At 38.1% G+C, this 20,550-nt stretch overlaps 1 protein-coding gene across 4 annotated transcripts in view; it reads left to right on the forward strand.

Annotated features, from left to right (window-relative positions):
* Positions 1-20,550, forward strand: part of HSPBAP1 (HSPB1 associated protein 1) — a 55,233-nt gene that overhangs the window by 17,040 nt on the left and 17,643 nt on the right. For all 4 annotated transcript variants that reach the window (XM_043873962.1, XM_043873961.1, XM_043873960.1 and 1 more), the window contains 2 exons: positions 507-692; positions 15,298-15,479. In XM_043873962.1, the coding sequence (XP_043729897.1) occupies positions 507-692; positions 15,298-15,479 (368 nt within the window). The remainder of the gene's footprint in view (positions 1-506; positions 693-15,297; positions 15,480-20,550) is intronic.

A 20,550-nucleotide genomic window follows, 5' to 3' on the forward strand; every position in this document is an offset into this window, starting at 1 on the left:
TCTTTTATCTTTCTAAATCTTGCAATAAAATAATCCCCTCTCCCTGCCCGCCTCCCCGCCCCCCCCATCAACCTGTGTGAGTTCAGTAGTCTTTTTGGCATAAACCTGTGTTATATCAAGTAGAATTGTTGCTGACTCCAGCAGCTCTAGTTGCGCAAGAGTAATTCCCATCAGTATTTCTTACATAATTCTCTAGGAAATAATATTTTCAAAAAATTGCATCTTTTAAAATGTATGTCATACTTGGAAAGCCTTTAAAAAATTTTTTTGACATTGAAAATTGTAAATACTTTCCAACATCTACAATTTAATATTTGAGAAACGTCATTGAAGAATTATGGCTCTTTGGGCCCAAATATTTATGTAAACAGTAAGGAGTAAAGTATAAATGCAGTTCAGTTACACCAAAAGATTTGCCATAGTAAAAACAGTATTAACTGTTATGCTTTGTATTATATTAAATAACTTTTTAGTTATCTATATAGTTCTCTTATTTCTCTCCCTAGGTAAACATGTCAAACCTTTTACACCAGAGAAAGCAAAAGAAATCATAATGTGTTTACAACAACCTGCAGTCTTCTATAACATGGTTTTTGATTGGCCGGCACAACACTGGACTGCGAAACATCTTTCTGAGGTCCTTCATGGCAAGCAGATACGATTTCGGATGGGAACGAAAAGCACAGACACCGGTAGGACTACCAGAATCATCATCGTAATGTCTCTTCATAACATTCCCATGTCTCAGCCATGGTTTCTTTATCTCTGGAGAATCTTTTATTTCTAATCCTCTTTTTGACCATTTGCAGATGGGGAAACTTTACTAGAAGTTTTCAAAGGATAATTTAAGATTTTTTTTTTAGGCTAAATAACCTGTAATTTATACCCCTATGTAAAATGTATTTGTTCATATTATCATAGTTCATTGATCATGGTAGACACTTAATAAATATTTGTTGATGTGTATTACTTACCTGACTGAAAGAGACCAATACTAATCTAACAGTCCCCTCCATTTTTGTCTCATATAGAATGTATCCTTTTATTTGTAACTTCAGTCACTATTTATAGTGCTTAGTCCTGGTGTAATTTTATCTCTCTGCTTTATCAGCCTCCTGACCTTTGTGTTGCATAAATGTGAAACATATGTGAAGCTGTTTTTTTCACCCTCTCAAGCAACTAGATTTTGTCAGCTCCCTTTTTACCCCTGAAGACTTGTACCTGATTTTTTTTGCCTTATAGTCAGAAAGCAATTACCGTTACTCTAAAAATAGTTAATTTAAAGGAAAAAAGAGTTCAGATTAGAAACGTTTCTAATCTAAAGAAGTCCATGATCATGGTCTGGCTTCAGAATATGTGTTTATCTTCTATTTAAATATGGACAGATTTGGTGGTCTAGAAATTCATAGTGTTTTAAAAAGCATTGCTGTGAAGTGGCTCTGTGAAGATCTAAGGATATCTATTAATAACCCCAAAGGAAGTAAAAAATTGCTCAGTTTCTCTTCCAGCTTCTCTAAGCTTCTTTCTCTCATGTATATCTCATAAAATTACTGGGTTTTTGGTGCCTAGGAGCCCTTTGTACTTCAGTGACAGGTAGAGCAGTATTAACATAAACTCTTTGGCTCCTCGTTGTGGTTTATTGTATTTTTAAATTAAGTGCTAGACCAGCAGCAGCCACGTAAAAATCAGCTTGTGCTCTTGTTTTCTTTCTTTTTTTTTCTAATTAATTAATTAGTTTATTTATTTTACTTTACAATATTGTCTTGGTTTGCCATCCATTGATGTGAATCCGCCATGGGTCTACATGTGTTCCCCATCCTGAACCCCCCTTCCACCTCCCTCCCCATCCCATCCCTCTGGGTCATCCCAGTGCACCAGCCCCAAGCACCCTATATTGTGCATCGAACCTGGACTGGCGATTCGTTTCACATATGACAATTTACATGTTTCAGTGCCATTCTCCCATATCATCCCGCCCTCGCCCTCTCCCAGAGTCCAAAAGACTGTTCAATACATCTGTGTCTCTTTTGCTGTCTTACACACAGGGTATCGTTACCATCTTTCTAAATTCCATATATATGTGTTAGTATACTATATTGGTGTTTTTCTTTCTGGCTTACTTCACTCTGTGTAATAGGCTCCAGTTTCATCCACCTCATTAGAACTGATTCAAATGTATTCTTTCAATGGCTGAGTAATATTCCATTGTATATATGTACCACAGCTTTCTTATCCATTCATCTGCTGATGGACATCTAGCTTGCTTCCATGTCCTGGCTATTGTAAACAGTGCTGCGATGAACATTGGGGTACACATGTTTTGTTGATTTTAGTCACATAAATCTTCCACTCACTGATTAACAGTTTCTGTTAAACAGTAATTTGAAGAAAAATATAAATTGTACCTTTGTTCACCTCCTGGTTAGACTCCAAATACTACTACTAATAGCTATTGACAACTATTGTGTCAGACACTGTTCTGAGTACTTTATACATATTGACTCTCTTAATCTTCTTCAAGCCCACTTGGAGTGGGACTGTTATTATTCTGTTTTACAGAAGAACTAACAGTAATTTGACATTTTAAAGTTAGTACTCATGCAGAAAAGAAAAAGGGAAGCAGAAAGTCTCTTAGAAAGATAATCTGTTCTTTTTTAAAATTTGGACAAAATTCATATAAAATCTACCACTTAAAAGTACACAATTCAAAAAAAAAAGTACACAATTCAGTGCTTTTAGCATCTTCATAATTTTGTGCAACCACCATCACTATCTAATTCCAGAACATTTTCATCACACTGCAGAGAAATCTGGTTTCCACTGGTGGTCACTCCTCATTCACACCCTTCTCCACCCCTGGCAACCATTAATCTACTTTCCTGTTTTTATAGATTTGCCTATTCTGGACATATAAAAATGGAATCATATGGTTGTGGCCTTTTGTGTCTAGCTTTTTTCATGTAGCATGTTTTTAAAATTTACCCATGTTGTAGCATGCATTTGTATTTTCCTTTATTGCTGAATAATGGGCTGGAGGAACCACAAGCTGGAATCAGGATTGCCGGGAGAAATATCAATAACCTCAGATATGCAAATGACACCACCCTTATGGAAGAAAGTGAAGAGGAACTAAAGAGCCTCTTGATGAAACTGAAAGAAGAGAGTGAAAAAGTTGGCCTAAAGCTCAACATTCAGAAAACTAAGATCATGGCATCTGGTCCCATCACTTCATGGCAAATAGATGGGGAAACAGTGGAGACAGTAGCTGACTTTGTTTTTCTGGGCTCCAGAATCACTGCAGATGGTGATTGCAGCCATGAAATTAAAAGACGCTTACTCCTCAGAAGGAAAGTTATGACCAACCTAGACAGAATATTAAAAAGCAGAGACATTACTTTGCCAACAAAGGTCCATCTAGTCAAGGCTCTGGTTTTTTCAGTGGTCATGTATGGATGTGAGAGTTGGACTATAAAGAAAGCTGAGCACCAAAAAATTGATGCTTTTGAACTGTGGTGTTGGAGAAGACTCTTGAGAGTCCCTTGGACTGCAAGGAGATCCAACCAATCCATCCTAAAGGAGATCAGTCCTGGGTGTTCATTGGAAGGACTGATGCTGAAGCTGAAACTCCAATACTTTGGCCACCTGATGTGAAGAGCTGACTCATTGGAAAAGACCCTGATGCTGGGAAAGATTGAGGGCAGGAGGAGAAGGTGATGACAGAGGATAAGATGGCTGGATGCCATCACCGACTCGATGGACATGGGTTTGGGTGGACTCCGGGAGTTGGTGATAGACAGGGATGCCTGGCATGCTGCGGTTCATGGGGTCGCAAAGACTTGGACATGACTGGGCGACTGAACTGAACTGAACTGGATATTCCATCATGGATAAACAAAGTGTAGGTCCGTTCATCAATTGATGGATGTTTGGGTTATTTCCACTTTTTGACTGTTACGAATAATGCTAGTATGAACATTTATGTACAAGTTTTTGTGTGGACATATGTTTTTACTTCTCTTGGGTTAAACCTAGAAGTGTAATTGCCGAGTCATACAGCAACTATATTTAACTTTTGAGGAACTGCCAAACTTTTCCAAAACAGCTGAACTGTTGTACATTCCCGCCCCAGTGTATGAATGATCTAGTTTCTCTCCATCCTTGCCAATACTTATTTCATTTTTCATTCTGGCTATCCTAGTGTGTGTAAAGTTTTATCTCATTATAGCTTGATGCATTTCCCTAATGACTGATGTTGTTGAGCATCTTCCTATGGTCTTATTGACTGTTTGTATATCTGATTTGGAGAAATGGCTATTCAAGTCCTTTGCTTGTTTTCTAATTGAGGTGGTTTTTGTTTTTATGTGGCTTTGTTTGTTTTGTCTTTTTGTTCAGTGGTAAAAGAGACCTTCGTGTATTCTGAATACTAACTCTTTATCAGCTATATGACATGCAGATATTTTCTCATGTGGGTTAATAATTTGTTCAAGTTATTTCTTTGTGTATAAATACACTACTTCCACAAGCATTTTTGGGTAGTGTTGTAAGAGCTGATTCAAGTCGGCTTGTGTGGGTTCAAATTTTGGCTTACTCTGTGACTTTGAGCAAGTCACTTAACTTTTCTGTATCTTAGAAATCTTTTCAAAGTTAAATGTGTTCATATTCATTAAACATTTAGAATAGTGTCTGGCACATAGTAAATGCGCAACAAATATTATTTAAAAATAGAAATAATTTAAAAATAAAAAATATACCTTCCTCATTTTAGAGAGCACTGGGAAAATGGGAAGACCCAAAGAAAATTAAAAAGACACTCCTGTTACCAAGAGGCAACCACTGATTACATTGTGATGTATGTTCATGCAGGCCTTTTTATATTTTAAAAATAAAGTTGTATAAATTTTAACAACCTGCTTTTTTTCTTAACATTCTGAGTAGCTTCTTTTGACATTAAATATGACTTTTAAATGGCCACCTAATATTCCATTGTATGCTAGTATCGTTGTTATTGTTGTTGCTTAGTTGCTAAGTTGTATTCGACTCTCTTGCAACACCAGGGAGTGTAGCCCACCAGGCTCTTCTGTCCATGAGACTTCCAAGGCAAGGATACTGGAGTGGGTTGCCATTTCCTCCTCCAGGGGATCTTCCTGACCCGGGGATTGAACCCATGTCTCTTTGTCTCCCGCAGTGGCAGGTGGATTCTTTACCATGAGCCACCAGGGAAACTCTTGACAGTATCAAGAGTTTTAATTTAGTTTTAAAATTCTAATTTGATTAGATTGCTTAGAGGTTTTAATTTATAAATAAGACTGTGGTGAACATGTTTGAAAGTAAATCTTGCCCAAATTTCTGATTATTTTCCTAGGAAAATGGGCCGAAGGGTATGAGCATTATCACCAGGAGCAGCACTATCCGTGGAGCTGCTTATACCAGAAACCTCTGAGTCATGCTGATGGCCTCTCTAAGTGGTGTCTGGTGACTCAGTGACTTACATCCTAAGTATCCAGCATCTACCTGCTTCTCACTCCATGACCATCCTCCAGTTGGGATTACCCTGCTCTCCCTTACCTCCATGGTTGCAGTAGCCTCATGCCTGGTCCCTCTTCACCTGCTCTCCCCAGCCATTCCTCATAATGAAACCAGAGACAGTTTTTTTAAAAAGAAAAATCTCATCTTCTTTATCTGTTTAGAACCCTTAGATAGCCTCCCAATACCCTTAGGCTAAAGACCAACATTTTTGTTAATGGTATAAAAAGCTCTGTCTGCCTCCTCTCTCTGAGCTCGGGGCAAATAAACTTTTAAGATTTTGTGTTTCCAGAGATTTGTTTCTTCTTACTTCAGGGCCTTTGCATATACAGTCTAGTGGTTCTTCTCGCTTTCCCGCTTCCCCTTACCTCAGCTTTACCTAGTTGGTTCCACTGCTTGCTTCAGATCTCAGCTCAGAGGTCATCTTCTCATGGCAGTCTTTCTGACGACCTTCTCCCTCCCTCACCCCCCAAATCAGGTATGACTACCAGGTTATCTTTTATTTCTTAGTAGCGCTTAGCACAGCTCTGACCACACGGTTAGTTGTGTAAGCAGTTAACAGTTTAAGTCTCTCTTTGCCTCAGGAGGTCCCCTCATGAGAGCCAGGCCATGTCTCACCCACGGGCCATGTTCTCATTGGCTGAACACCTAATATCTGGATAGTCAGACATCTGTAGAGTGAAAGAATAAAAGACCTTTGATACCTGAGGCCAAGTGCTTTGCAGAAGGGTGCTTTACATTTACTCTCCTTTCAGAACATACGAGGGTACCTGTTTGGCCACTCCTTTGCCCTAACAGAAATTTATGTTTTTAAAAAAATACCTTGCTGATAGGTGAAAGATGAGTACCTCATAACTTTAATTAACATTTCTTTGTTGGTGTTGTTAAACATATGTTCATGTTTATTAATAGTTTGTGTTTTGTCTGGTAATTTTTCTTACAGTTATCCTTATTAGGGTTTCAGAGTTCTGGTTTTTTTTTTAATAAATACTTATTTATTTATTTTAATAAATAAAAAATCGGAGAAGGCAATGGCAACCCACTCCAGTACTCTTGCCTGGAAAATCCCATGGATGGAGGAGCCTGATAGGCTGCAATCCATGGGGTCGCTAAGAGTCATTGACACGACTGAGCGTCTTCCCTTTCACTTTTCACTTTCATACATTGGAGAAGGAAATGGCAACCCACTCCAGTGTCCTTCCCTGGAGAATCCCACGGATGGGAGAGCCTGGTGGGCTGCCATCTGTGGGGTCGCACAGAATCAGACATGACTGAAGGGCCTTAGCAGCAGTAAATTGCTTATATTTAAAGAATACTGTGTTTGTTATGTAATGTACTAATTTCCCAGTTTATTGTTTGCCTTTTGATTTTGCTTCATATCTTTATAGTAAGATCAAATAATATTTAATTGATATTTTTATTCTTATTTTATTTAGAAATTCCTTCTCTATCCTGACAATAAGTAAATGTTCTAATATTTTCTTTTAATAGCTTGATTTTTTTTTCACATTTTACTGTTTATCCATTCCATATTTATTTTGGTATGTTGTGTTCACTGACTTTTTTCCAAATAGTTAAGTTGGTAATAGCATCTTTATTGTAGTACCATTTACTGAATAATCCCTTTTTTTCCTACTGACTTTGAAACTACCTTTGTTATATTGCCATATTCTTATATATTTCAGCATCTGTTTTTGGACCATATACTGAACTGTCAGTTTTGGGATCAGTAAAACACTTGCTAAAAACTATTTTTTACAGCAGTTATGTATTTAAATATTTGAAAGAACAACTCATCTTCCCCAGTTACTCTTCTGTCTCAGCATTTTAGTAGATACTGGTGGTGCAGTGGTAAAAAATCAACCTGCCAGTGCAGGAGACACAGATTCAGTCCCTGTGTCAGGAAGATTCCCCTGGAGAAGGAAATGGCAACCCACTCCAGTATTCTTGCCCAGAGAATTCCCTTAGACAGAGAAGCCTGGCGGTAGCAGTCTGTGGGATCACAAAGAGTTGGATGTGAGTAAGTACGCACTCGTGCACATGCACAATTGAACTTTATTCCTCTAAATGAAACTTAAACAGTGTTCAGTTCAGTTCACTCGCTCAATCATGTCCAACTCTTTGCGACCCCATGGACTGCAACACGCCAGGCCTCCCTGTCCATCACCAACTCCTGGAGTTTACTCAAACTCATGTCCATTGAGTTGGTGATGCCGTCCAACCACCTCATCCTCCGTCATCCCCTTTTCCTCTCGCCTTCAATCTTTCCCAGCATCAGGGTCTTTTCAAAAGAGTCAGTTCTTCGCATCAGGTGGCCAAAGTTTTGGAGTTTCAGCTTCAGCATCAGTCCTTCCAGTGAATATTCAGGGCTGATTTCCTTTAGGATGGACTGGTTGGATCTCTTTGCAGTCCAAGGGACTCTCAAGAGTCTTCTCCAACACCACACTTCAAAAGCATCAATTCTTTGGCGCTCAGCTTTCTTTTTAGTCCAGCTCTCACATCCATACATGACTACTGGGAAAACCATAGCTTTGACTAGACAGACCTTTGTTGGCAAAGTAATGTCTTTGCTTTTTAATATGCTGCCTAGGTTGGTCATAACTTTTCTTCCAAGGAGTAAGCATTTTTTATTTCATGGCTGCAGTCACCATCTGCAGTGATTTTGGAGCCCAAAAATATAAAGTCTCTCATTGTTTCCATTGTTTTCCCATCTATTTGCCATGAGATGATGGGACCAGATGCCATGATCTTAGTTTTCTGAATGTTGAGTTTTAGCCAGTTTTTTCACTCACCTCTTTCACTTTCATAAAGAGATTCTTTAGTTCTTTGCTTTCTGCCATAAGGCTGGTGCCATCTGCATATCTGAGGTTATTGATATTTCTCCTGGCTTAACAATCTTGATTATTAATAATCAATAATCTTGATTCCAGCTTATGCTTCATCCAGCCCAGCATTTCTCATGATGTACTCTGCATGTAAGTTAAATAAACAGGGTGATGGTATACAGCCTTGACATACTCCTTTCCCAGTTTGGAACCAGTCTGTTGTTCCATGTCCAGTCCTAACTGTTGCTTCCTGACCTGCACACAGATTTCTCAGGAGGCAGGTCAGGTGGTCTGGTATTCCCCTCTCTTGAAGAATTTTCCACAGTTTGTTGTAATCCACACAGTCAAAGGCTTTGGCATAGTCGATAAAGCAAAAGTAGATGTTTTTCTGTAACTCTCTTGCTTTTTTGATGATCTAACGAATGTTGGCAATTTGATCTTTGGTTCCTCTGCCTTTTGTAAATCCAGCTTGAACATCTGGAAGTTCATGGTTCACGTACTGTTGAAGCCTGGCTTGGAGAATTTTGATCATTACTTTGCTAGCGTGTGAGATGAGTGCAATTGTGCCAAAGAATTGAGCATTCTTTGGCATTGCCTTTCTTTGGGTTTGGATTGAAAACTGACCTTTTCCAGTCCTGTGGCCACTGCTGAGTTTTCCAAATTTGCTGGCATATTGAATGCAGCGCTTTCACAGCATCATCTTTTCACTTTTAGTAGTGTGTACTCACATTAAACAAGACATGTTGCCTGCCCTCAAGCCATCAATCACTGCAGCTACCTCCCCCTCCATAATGGTGCTCCCTGAGGGGCATTAAGAATGGAGAAAAACCGGATCCTGGTCCCAGATAGTTAAGATGCATATCAAATAAATTTTTTTTGTTATTAGCTGTAATCTTTTGAATGTTTAATTGCCTTTTCCCCCCTCCCCCTACAAAAATGCCTATATATCCCAGCTCCTCCCTTACCTCTTTGAAACAGTTCCTCAGAGCTATTTTAGCAGCTGTCTCCTAGGCTGTATTCCTCAGTAAGTTCCTCCGAATAAGATATAACTCACAACTTTTAGGTCATGTGGTTTTTTTCTCCTTCAGTCAACAAGATTTTTAAAAAATATTTATTTATTTAGCTGCACCGAGTCTTACTTATGGCATGCAAGATATTTAGTTGCAGCACGTGAGATCTAGTTCCCTGGACCAGGGATTGAGCCCAGGCCCCCTGTATTGGGGTCATGAAGTCTTAATCATTGACTTACCAGGGAAGTCCCCAGTCAAAAGGGTTTGAATGAAAATTCTTGAAGTACTATGAATTACATAATTTGAAAGAATCTACCATGTGACAGTACTGTACCATCCTACACAGGAGCATGAAATCTTTGCTTATCAAGTTTTTTTTTTTTTAATCTCAATAAAAAGATTTGGGTAAAAAATAGTTTTCTTACAAATCTACAAATTTCTTAAAATATAAAATTTTTATAGCTGTTAGGAAGGAAATACTTTTGCCTATTCTGTTTTTCTAATTGTGATTGGTACACAAATAAATGCCATTTATTTTTTGTATGTTTATTTTTTTTATTTTTAATAGTGTACATAGCTTTTTATCTTAATAGTATACATAGGTTTTTAGTTTATTCCTGTGGGCTTTTTAGGAAGATAAGTATTTGATCTTACAAGCAATGATACTTTTTTACCTTTTTATTGAGCATATTTATTTCTGTTTTAGGTCTTGGTTAGAATTTTTCTAGAATGCTTGAAATAATAGTGTTGACAGCTAGCATATTTGATTGTAATGTATCTCAGTTTATTTTAGGAAGCAGATTGTGACATCACATTGTTCTTTGAAGCCATTTTGGATTGAATTCATTTGCCAACATATATTCTCAGTGACAATACTATAACTCAGCTGGCAATAATTTGCCAAGCAGATGTATAAATAAGCCTAAACATTTGTAGATAGGGAGTGGACTAATGATCAAAAGTCATACTCGATACCCACATTCCAAGTATTTCTTGCTTGTGAGATGATGAAGTCTTAACAAAATGGAAAAATACTTGTTTCAGTGCTATGTACAAAAATACTTTAGGACTCCCTTTATAAGAATTAAAACCTAACTCAACTTATATACTATTTCCAAATCCTAAAAGCAGCTGATCTGTTTGTTACCTAAAATTTTGACAGTAAGTAGGATGAAAGTTCGGCTGCCTGAAATATTAAAGAACAATAACAATCAAATTAGAAAAGAACAATTCCATTGCACAGAATAAGCTAAGAAAAACAACTGTACTACCCAGAAAGAAATTGTCATGATAACAAATGAAAACAGTTCCTTTGGTGCTGCTAATACCAGGAAGGAGTAAAAAGATTCTAATTTGAAATCACTATGTAAATAAAAAAGTCTGTCAGTTTTGTTCATTCCATTCATTGTAGTTTTCCATGACATTAACAGTTCTCTGTTACTGTCTTTCCCTGTAACAGTTCTTTCCCTGACAGTAACAGTGTAATTTTTGCATTTTTAGGTTTTCATTTTTTTAAGTACAGAACTTGCTGTGACAAAATGATGAGGCTGCAATACAAATGTACATATGAAAACTGGTCATAACTGAAAAGTCCTCCTCAGTCTACCCCAGAGGCAGGTGGCTCAAGTAATGGCTTTAGTATTCAGTTGGATTTGTTGGGTTGAATTCTGTGAAGAGAAAACTCACAAGACAGTGGAAGGTCTTCATGCTCACATTGGGGCTTAGTGAAATGATTTAGAAATGATTCCAGCACCATGTAGCTGTCTTGTTTGTTTAAAAAAAGAAAAAAGTATTTTCCAGTGCTCTTATGGTAAATTCTTGATGATGATATTGATGATTAAGAGCTCATATATATTGATGGGTTACTGTGTATCAGCCACTGTTCTAAATGTTCCTCAAAAATGATCAAATTTAAACAGTTCTTAAATATGCAGGTTTTTATCTTTTAGATAAATGTTCCCTAGTGAAGTTTTCCTGCTTCTCAAAGTCAAGTGACAAATTGATGAAATAGGTGAATTAGGGGTGACACACACCCTCCCCTCTATTATTTCTCTACAGTTCTGAGGTTTTAGGATAAAGAAATGAGGAAACATGATTGAGATAATCCTGAACCATTTGGAAGGAAATGGAAAGAAAAGATAAAAACTCTTTGAATACGCTTTTCTTCCTAGTACTAATTCAGCTAGTTTTTAGGTGCCCTAAGTCATGGGATGACGAAGAGTCAGACATGACTTAGCAACTAAACAAGTAAATATATTAATAAATAGTAGGAAACTACTAGTGATTGTGCCTGTGGCAACCTACTCCAGGATTCTTGCCTGAAAAATCCCATTGACAGGGTAACCTGGCGGGCTACAGTCCATGGGGTCGCAAAGTTGGAAACGACTGAGCGACTAAGCACAGCACAGTACTAGTAATAGTGCCTAGCTTTTTACTAAATATCTGTCATGTGTCAAGCACTGTGCTGATTGAATTACATGTGTTAGATCTACATTCCCCCTTGAAAGGATTTCATGCTTTGCAAAATAGATCGTCATCAGATTACTTGAATATTAACATTCCAATGTACATTTAGAGTATTCTGCTAACTGCAATGAGAAATTATTTCATCACTATTTGGAATAATAATTCTTGTATAAAACAGTTCTACCCGTAAGAACAAACCACTCTGGACAGATAGCAGACTTTCCTTCAAGCTTTCCTGATCAACCCTCATCTCTGGTCTTTGCCTTTTCCTAGGTTGTCCCTGGCACAGAATTTTGCATCTAATTATATGATGCCTCACATTCCCTGTTATTCTGGTTAAAGTTTTCTTTTTGTCTAAATATACTCTAAATTCAAGAGTATTATCCATTTCTTTTATGTTTCTGGAAACCTGAACATAATACTAGCTACAAATTAGGTACTTAATAAATGATTCTGAAATAAATGAGTTAATGAATAAATAAACAGACTTTAAATTGCCATTCTTCACTTAATGGACAGATTCTAAGGAGCTCTATATGATAAATCTACAGTATAAAGTCAAAAATTTTCAAAAAACAATGTTGCCATTTTTTTTTTAATTTGCAGAAGTAGTTCTCAAACTTTTTAGACTCAGCATTCCTTTATACTTAAAAATAATTGAGGGGACTTTCCACTAACTAAAATTCTATGCTCCCAGTGCAGGGGGCCTGGGTTCCATCCCTTGTCAGGGAACTAGATCCCACATGCCACAACTAAGGCCCAGTGCAGCCAAATTAAATAAATAAAAAATGATTGAGTACCTCAGTGAGTGAGCTTTGGTTGATGTAGGTTATATCTAGTGATATTTACCATTCAGTTCAGTTCAGTCGCTCAGTTATATCCTACTCTGTGGCCCATGGACTTGCAGCACACCAGGCCTCCCTGGACATCAGCAACTCCTGGAGTTTACTCAGACTCATGTCCATTGAGTTGGTGATGCCATCCAACCATCTCATCCTCTGTCATCCCCTTCTTCTCTCGCCTTCAATCTTTCCCAGCATCAGGAAACCTGAACACAATACTAGTGACAAATTAGGTACTTAATAAATGATTCTGAATAAATGAGTTAATGAATAAATAAGCAGACTTTAAATTACTATTACTCATTAAAACCGAGATATGTCTACTTAAAGAAAAATGCTCAATGTGATAGCTGTAAGTTTAAGTTTTATTTGGGGTCTTAATTCCTTAATAGTTCAGTTGTTAAAGAATCCAGCTGCAATGCAGGAGACCCCAGTTCGATACCTGGGTCAGGAAGATCGCTGGAGAAGCGTAAGGCTACCCACTCCAGTATTCTGGCCTGGAGAATTCCATGGACTGGACACGACTGAGCAACTTTCACTTTCTTTCAAAGAGAATTTCAGCACAGGAGAGAGCCTCTCAGGAGCTCTGAGAAAACTGCTCCAAAGGGTAGGGAAGAAGCCTGTATATATATATATATATGTGTGTGTGTGTGTGTGTGTGTGTATGGATTTGGGCTAGGGAACATGTGGAATCAAGCAAACATCTTGGTAGTCACAAATAACCAATATCTAAAGTTAATGATTTTAGTGCTTTTCTTTAGGAAGATGCAAGAATCTGGTCATTGAAGTTCTTCCCAAGATATACATCTAACTATCCAAGAGGCCTGCTCATCCACAGCACACAGCACCCTGTTATGGTCTTGATTTCTTCTATCTGAACCACAGCGTACTTCATCCTATTATGGTCTTGGTTTTCTCTGAGAGTGCACTGTTAGTCAGTGACTAAAGTGGGTAACCACTTAATCCTTGTAGAACTGGTTGGTGAGCAGTTCTCTTTGTTTTTCTTTGTTTACAGACATTTAAAAATATAAGAATATAAACACATATACTCTACTAGCTATCACAGCAGTGACATCAACACATGTTATGTAGCCCCGCGAAAACTCCACTGTACTCTTGTGAGAGAATAAGCGTGAGAAGGACAAACACTGTCGTAGTATTATTATGAAAATAGTTTAGACCTCACAGCTCCCTGAAAAAGTCTTGGAGAATTGATTAAGTATTCCTCTGGATCACTGCATCAGGCTATAGAAAGAGTAGTCTTTAATCTTAAGATTAAATTTGTGTTTTTTTACTTTTAAATTTAATCATGAATATTTCTAAGTGTTATAGATGGTTCAGAGGAACCAGAGATCAAATTGCCAATATCTGCTGGATCATCGAAAAAGCGAGAGAGTTCCAGAAAACATCTATTTCTGCTTTATTGAATATGCCAAAGCCTTCGACTGTGTGGATCACAATAAACTGTGGAAAATTCTGAAGGAGATGGGAATACCAGACCACCTGACCTGCCTCTTAGGAAACCTGTATGCAGGTCAGGAAACAACAGTTAGAACTGGACGTGGAACAACAGACTGGTTCCAAATAGGAAAAGGAGTACTTCAAGGCTGTATATTGTCACCCTGCTTATTTAACTTATATGCAGAGTACATCATGAGAAATGCTAGGCTGGAAGAAGCACAAGCTGGAATCAAGATTGCTGGAAGAAATATCAATAATCTCAGATATGCAGATGACACCACCCTTATGGCAGAAAGTGAAGAGGAACTAAAAAGCCTCTTGATGAAAGTGAAAGGAGTGAAAAAGTTGACTTAAAGCTTAACATTCAGAAAACTAAGATCATGGCATCTGGTCCCATCATCTCATGGGAAATAGATGGGGAGACAGTGGAAGCAGTGTCAGACTTTATTTTTTTGGGCTCCAAAATCACTGCAGATGGTGACTGCAGCCATGAAATTAAAAGACACTTACTCCTCGGAAGGAAAGTTATGACCAACCTAGACAGCATATTAAAAAGCAGAGACATTACTTTGCCAACAAAGGTCCGTCTGGTCAAGGCTATGGTTTTTCCAGTGGTCATGTATGGATGTGAGAGTTGGACTGTGAAGAGAGCTGAGTGCTGAAAAATTGATGCTTTTGAGCTGTGGTGTTGGAGAAGACTCTTGAAAGTCCCTTGGACTGCAAGGAGATCCAGCCAGTCCATCCTAAAGGAGATCAGTCCTGGGTGTTCATTGGAAGGACTGATGCTGAAGCTGAAACTCCAATACTTTGGCCACCTGATGCGAAGAGTTGACTCATTGGAAAAGACCCTTATGGTGGGAGTGGTTGGGGGCAGGAGGAGAAGGGGATGACAGAGGATGAGATGGCCGGATGGGCATGAGTTTGAGTAAACTCCGGGAGTTTGTGATGGACAGGGAGGCCTGGCGTGCTGCGGTTCATGGGATCGCAAAGAGTTGGACACAACTGAGCAACTGAACTGAACTGAACTGAATTATTTAGCAGGTACATAATTAATTTCTAATTAATGTTAAATAGTAATTTCTTGGTTGAAATGATCTTCATTTGAAGAAGCAACAATATTTGGAAACTGTGTTCTGTGTGCATTTAAAGTTGGGTTCTCTTCCGTTGCAGCTCCTCAGTTTGAAACCGCATGTAATTATGTAGAAGCTACACTTGAAGAGTTTCTTTCCTGGAACTGTGACCAGTCTAGTATTTCTGGAGCATTTAGAGACTATGATCATTCCAAATTCTGGGCTTATGCTGACTATAAATATTTTGTCAGTTTATTTGAAGACAAGACAGATATTTTCCAGGTAAGTCAGTACATTTCTTTTAGTCATGGTATAATTTGTTCTTGAGAAAAGATCACAAAGATCACAAATTAGAATCTTCAAGGTACCCTTTTCCTCACTGTCTTTTTCTCTCGAAAGTCACTGTGAGTCTTGCGTATTCTATCCACTCACGCCCAAAGATTCACTCAAAGAAAGTGTAATGTTTGGCCCACCAACGTGAACAACCTTCTTACTGTTTTCCTAGTTGCCAAACTTCCCGCACAGTCTCTCCTTTGCCTTTTAAACAGCACCTGAATCAATTTGGAGTATATCAGAAACACAGATTGTGTATACAGCTTCATTTCCACCTTCATCTAAGTTCTTACTCTGTCAGGCGGGCAGATGGAGGTACAAAGCTGGTTAGTGAGGAAGCATTCAAGCTTTCCTAGGATCCTAGAAACCCTCCTGGCTGCTGCTACCTGCTCTCATTGCTCCGGGGTAGGGAGGGTGGGGTAGTGTTTAATGCAGGTTTATGGCCTGAGGCAGAAAGTGCTGGGCTCCCAGAGATCGACTGTAGAAGTCCTACAGAAGTGTCAGGCACTTGCAGGAGTAAGAATGTGGAAGTCCTTTGCTGTGTGTTGACATAACCAACAGCAGTTTGCATACTACAGTATCCTCTTTTCAAAATGCTTTCTACCTCAAACTGCCAGTTCATTTCGTGGGGTACGGCAAACTCCCTGCTGTAGTCTCTGTTTGTCTTAGGCACATGGGCCAGGAATGGGAGTCGTCCCAGGAGGCTATTTGAATGACTGCCTTGCCCACCATCAGGTCGAAGTTCTAGAGTCCTTCATCCTGCCCTTATGGGATGTATTTTGCCATCACAGCAGGCTGTTTACACCTCCGCACCCCCACCCCCTGCTCTTGCCTGTCACCACCACACACCCTCTGGATTCTCCTCTCATACAGGCTGATAGTGTTTGGACTCTCAGTCATTTTGCATTGAGCTTACATTTTTCTGTTTCACCTTGAGTGAAGGTTTGGATGCTGGTGTTTTCACAGTTATTATAATACAGCAATCAATAATACTTTGTATCTTTCCTTTATTAACATTTTAAATGTTTTCTTATAATAAATTATCCTTTTTGCAAAAGAAAGGAAAACGTGTCACTTGGCTCATAATTGTTAGCTGAGGATACTTTTTTTTCTCATGACCATGAAAGAAATGCATTGGTTTTAAAAACATTCAGTAGATGCTTTCTGAATCCAGTCTATATCAATGTACTATTTACCCATTTTTAAATGATAATTTTGAGGTAATACTTTAATAACCTTAATTGTGGTTACTCCATGGAACTTTAATCCTAGACCTTTTAGAAATCATAGTTAACTTTTAGAGTATTTTATTATATTTCTCATACCCTAACCCACCCTACATATTAGACTAGTATTTTTTTTTTTAATTTATTATTTATTTTTGGCTGCACTGGGTCTTCGTTGCTTTGCATGGGCTTTCTCTAATTGTAGTGAGCATGGGCTACTCTTCATGCAGTGTTTGGACTTTTCATTGTGGTGGCTTCTCTTGTTGTAGCACATAGGCTGTAGATGTGTGGGCTTCAGTAGTTACAGCACTCAGGTTCAGTAGTTGTGGCTTGCGGGCTCTAGAGTGCTGGCTCAGTAGTTGTGGCACACAGGCTTAGCAGCTTCAGAGCATGTGGGATCTTCCCGGATCAGTGATCAAACTCGTGTCTGCTGCATTGGGAGGTGGTTCTTATCTACCATGCCACCGGGAAGGTCCTAGACTAGTATTTTATTATTCTATATTTCAGGTAAAACATAATAATATTTATCAATACTTGGTCAGTTTTCATTCCATTCCCAAAGAAGGTCATTGACAAAGAATGTTCAAACTACCGCACAATTGCAAAGTAATCCTAGCAAAGTAATTCTCAAAATTCTCCAAGCTAGGCTTCAACAGTATGTGAACCGAGAACTTCCAGATGTTCAAGCTGGATTTGGAAAAGGCAAAGGAACCAGAAATCAAATTACCAACATCTGCTGGATCATAGAAAAAGCAAGGGAATTCCAGGAAAACATCTGCTTCATTGACTATGCTAAAGCCTTTGACTATGTGGATCACAGTAAACTCTGGAAAATTTTTAAAGAGATGAGAATACCAGATCACCTTACCTGCCTCCTGCAAAACCTGTGTGCAGGTCAAGAAGCAACAGTTAGAACCAGACATGGAACAACAGACTGGTTCAAAATTGGGAAAGGAGAATATCAAGGTTCTATACTGTCACCCTGCTTATTTAACTTCTATGCAGAGTACATCATGTGAAATGCCAGGCTGGATGAAGCACAAGCTGGAATCAAGATTGCCAGGAGGAATGTCAATAACCTCAGATATGGCAGAAAGCAAAGAGGAACTAAAGAGCCTCTTGATGAGCAAAAGAGCTGGCTTAAAACTCAACATTCAAAAAGCTAAGATCATGGCTTCTGGTCCCATCACTTTATGGCAAATAGATGGGGAAACAGTGACAGACTTAATTTCTTGGGCTCCAAAATTACTGCAGATGGTGACTGCAGCCATGAAATTAAAAGATGTTTGCTCCTTGGAAGAAAAGCTATGACCAACCTAGACAGCATATTAAAAAGCAGAGACATTATTTTCCCAGAAAGATCTGTATAGTCAAAGCTATGGTTTTTACAGTAGTCACATATGGATGTGAGAGCTGGACAGTAAAAAAGCCTGAGCTCTGAAGAACTGATGCTTCTGAACTGTGGTGCTGAAGAAGACTCTTGATAGTCCTTTGGATTGCCAGGAGATCAAACCAGTCAATCCTAAAGGAAATCAACCCTGAATATTCAGTGGGAGGACTGATGCTGAAACTCCAATACTTTGGCCACCTGATGCAAAGAGCCAACTCATTAGAAAAGACCATAATGCTGGGAAAGATTGAAGGCAGGAGGAGAAGGGGACACCAGAGCACAAGATGGTTGGAAGACATCACCAACTCAGTGGACATTAGTTTGAGCAGGCTCCAGGAGATGGTGAAGGACAGGGAAGCCTGGCATGCTGTAGTCCATGGGGATCGCAGAGCCGGACACAACTGAGCAACTGAACAGCAACAGCAAAGTGCTTCACCTTTGTAGTCCTCACAATAAACCTATGATTTAATAATATCCCTGTTTTAAGAAAAATGAGGCACCAAGAGATTAAGTAAACCTTTTTTTGAAATTGTACAACTAAGAAAAGAATACCCTAAGCAGTCTGCCCCCCAGGCTTTAACTGCTGCTCTGTATACCTGCAGAAGTCTCGGATACATTACTCCACAGCTAGGATGAAGGCCTTCTATCTGTGCTGAATCTTGTCTCACTCTGCCTTGGGTGAACCTCTAAACTGACTCCATCAGTTGTTCTGTCTCAGCCCAGGCATGGCAGCACTGTGCAGACATGTGTCCTTTCCTTAAGTGTGGGTATAAAAGACAGCCTTTTGGTAATGTGCTGGAATTCTATTTGAGCTCTTATACAGTCTGATATTTTTAGTTGAATGAGTTTTCTGTCAGCTCACATTATGATAATTAATTCTCTGGATTAGAACAGGCAAATCTGCTATAAACAGCCAAGTCCATTAAGATTATATCATTTTTTTATCTCAGTTTTCTGAGCACAAAGTCTTATGTTTAAGATACCTAAGTTGTTTTACTTTCACCACTATAATTTAGTCACTAAATCTGACTACTTTTGTTTCAGGCTTTCTTCCATCTGTCTTAAAATGGTGGGTAAACATTAAAACTGATAAATTTTTAAATGTTTATTTAAAATAAACTCATTGTATGTGAATATAAATGACATTTCTATGATAATAATTATATTCCCCAATTTTTTTAACGTTAGGAGAGTAGTGGCATTGTTTTACATTCTTGTAAGTCTCTTTAATGTCTGGCACGGCAACCAACTAGTCAGACACAACTAAGCACAAGAGTTGAATAGAAGAAAGCTGATTTTTTTCTATATGCCTCATTCAGTCTATTGCCATTTGTTGGTTTGTTTGAAGTGTATGAAGAATATCTTGTTTCATATACAAATGCAGCTGAAAAAGAGAGGAGCATTTTGGCAACCTTTCTAGATAATTGTGGATTTTTTTTTAATATTCCACCAAATTTGAGTTGTTTCTACCTCTAAAGAGTAGTCTCTTAAAGGTTCGTTAGTTATAATAATCTGAACCCATAATCAATGAACCCTTCATAGTAAAATCCATTGGTCTGTCTTACATGGAATGGATCTTCAATAGTGGTGTTGTATAGATCTTCCAGATGTTGATGCATTTTTATATACTTCATTATTTTAAAAAGTGACATTTGTAAATAGCATCACCATTCTTATCAGAAAAGTCTTTTAAGTTTTAGGCAGCTTTCTAGCTCATGTGTTTCAATATACAAGTTTCCAAGATCATTTTTATTCTGTTCAGAATATTTTGTAATTTCCCTTGTGATGTTTTTCTTTGACTTATGGATTACTTAGAAGTGTAATGTTTATTTTGCAAATACTTGGGGATTTCCAGCTGTCTTTCTGTTATTCATTTCTAATTTAATTCCATTGTGTTCAGAGAACATACTTTGATGATTTCAGTCCTTTTAAATTTATTGTTTTATAGCCCAGAATATAGTCAATCTTGATAAATGTCCCACGTGCACTTGACAGTAATGTATATTCTGCTGTTTTTGTTTTATGAATGTCAATTAAGTTGATTGTTCATGTCTCCTGTATCTTTACTGATTCCCTGTATACTTGTTTTACCCATTATATAGAGATAGATATTGAAATTTCTGAACTCTAGTTGTATATTTGTTTCTTTTTCATTTAGGTTGGTCAGTTTTTGTTTTGTGTATTTTGTAACTAGTAACAGTTTAGGTTCATACACAAATAGGATTACTATTTACTCTTAATGGATTGATATTTTATCAAAATGTGATGATCCTCTCTTTTCTGAGTTCTTCCTTTTTCTGATGTCTGAAATCTACTATGTTTAGTTTGCCTTTGGATAGTGAAAAAGGGGTACTTGCACTATGATTCCATTTATATAAAATTGTGTGTGTGCTAAGTTGCTTCA

The sequence above is a fragment of the Cervus elaphus genome, chromosome 19 (genome assembly GCF_910594005.1).
Source record: "Cervus elaphus chromosome 19, mCerEla1.1, whole genome shotgun sequence".
NCBI classification, from domain to species: Eukaryota; Metazoa; Chordata; class Mammalia; order Artiodactyla; family Cervidae; genus Cervus; species Cervus elaphus.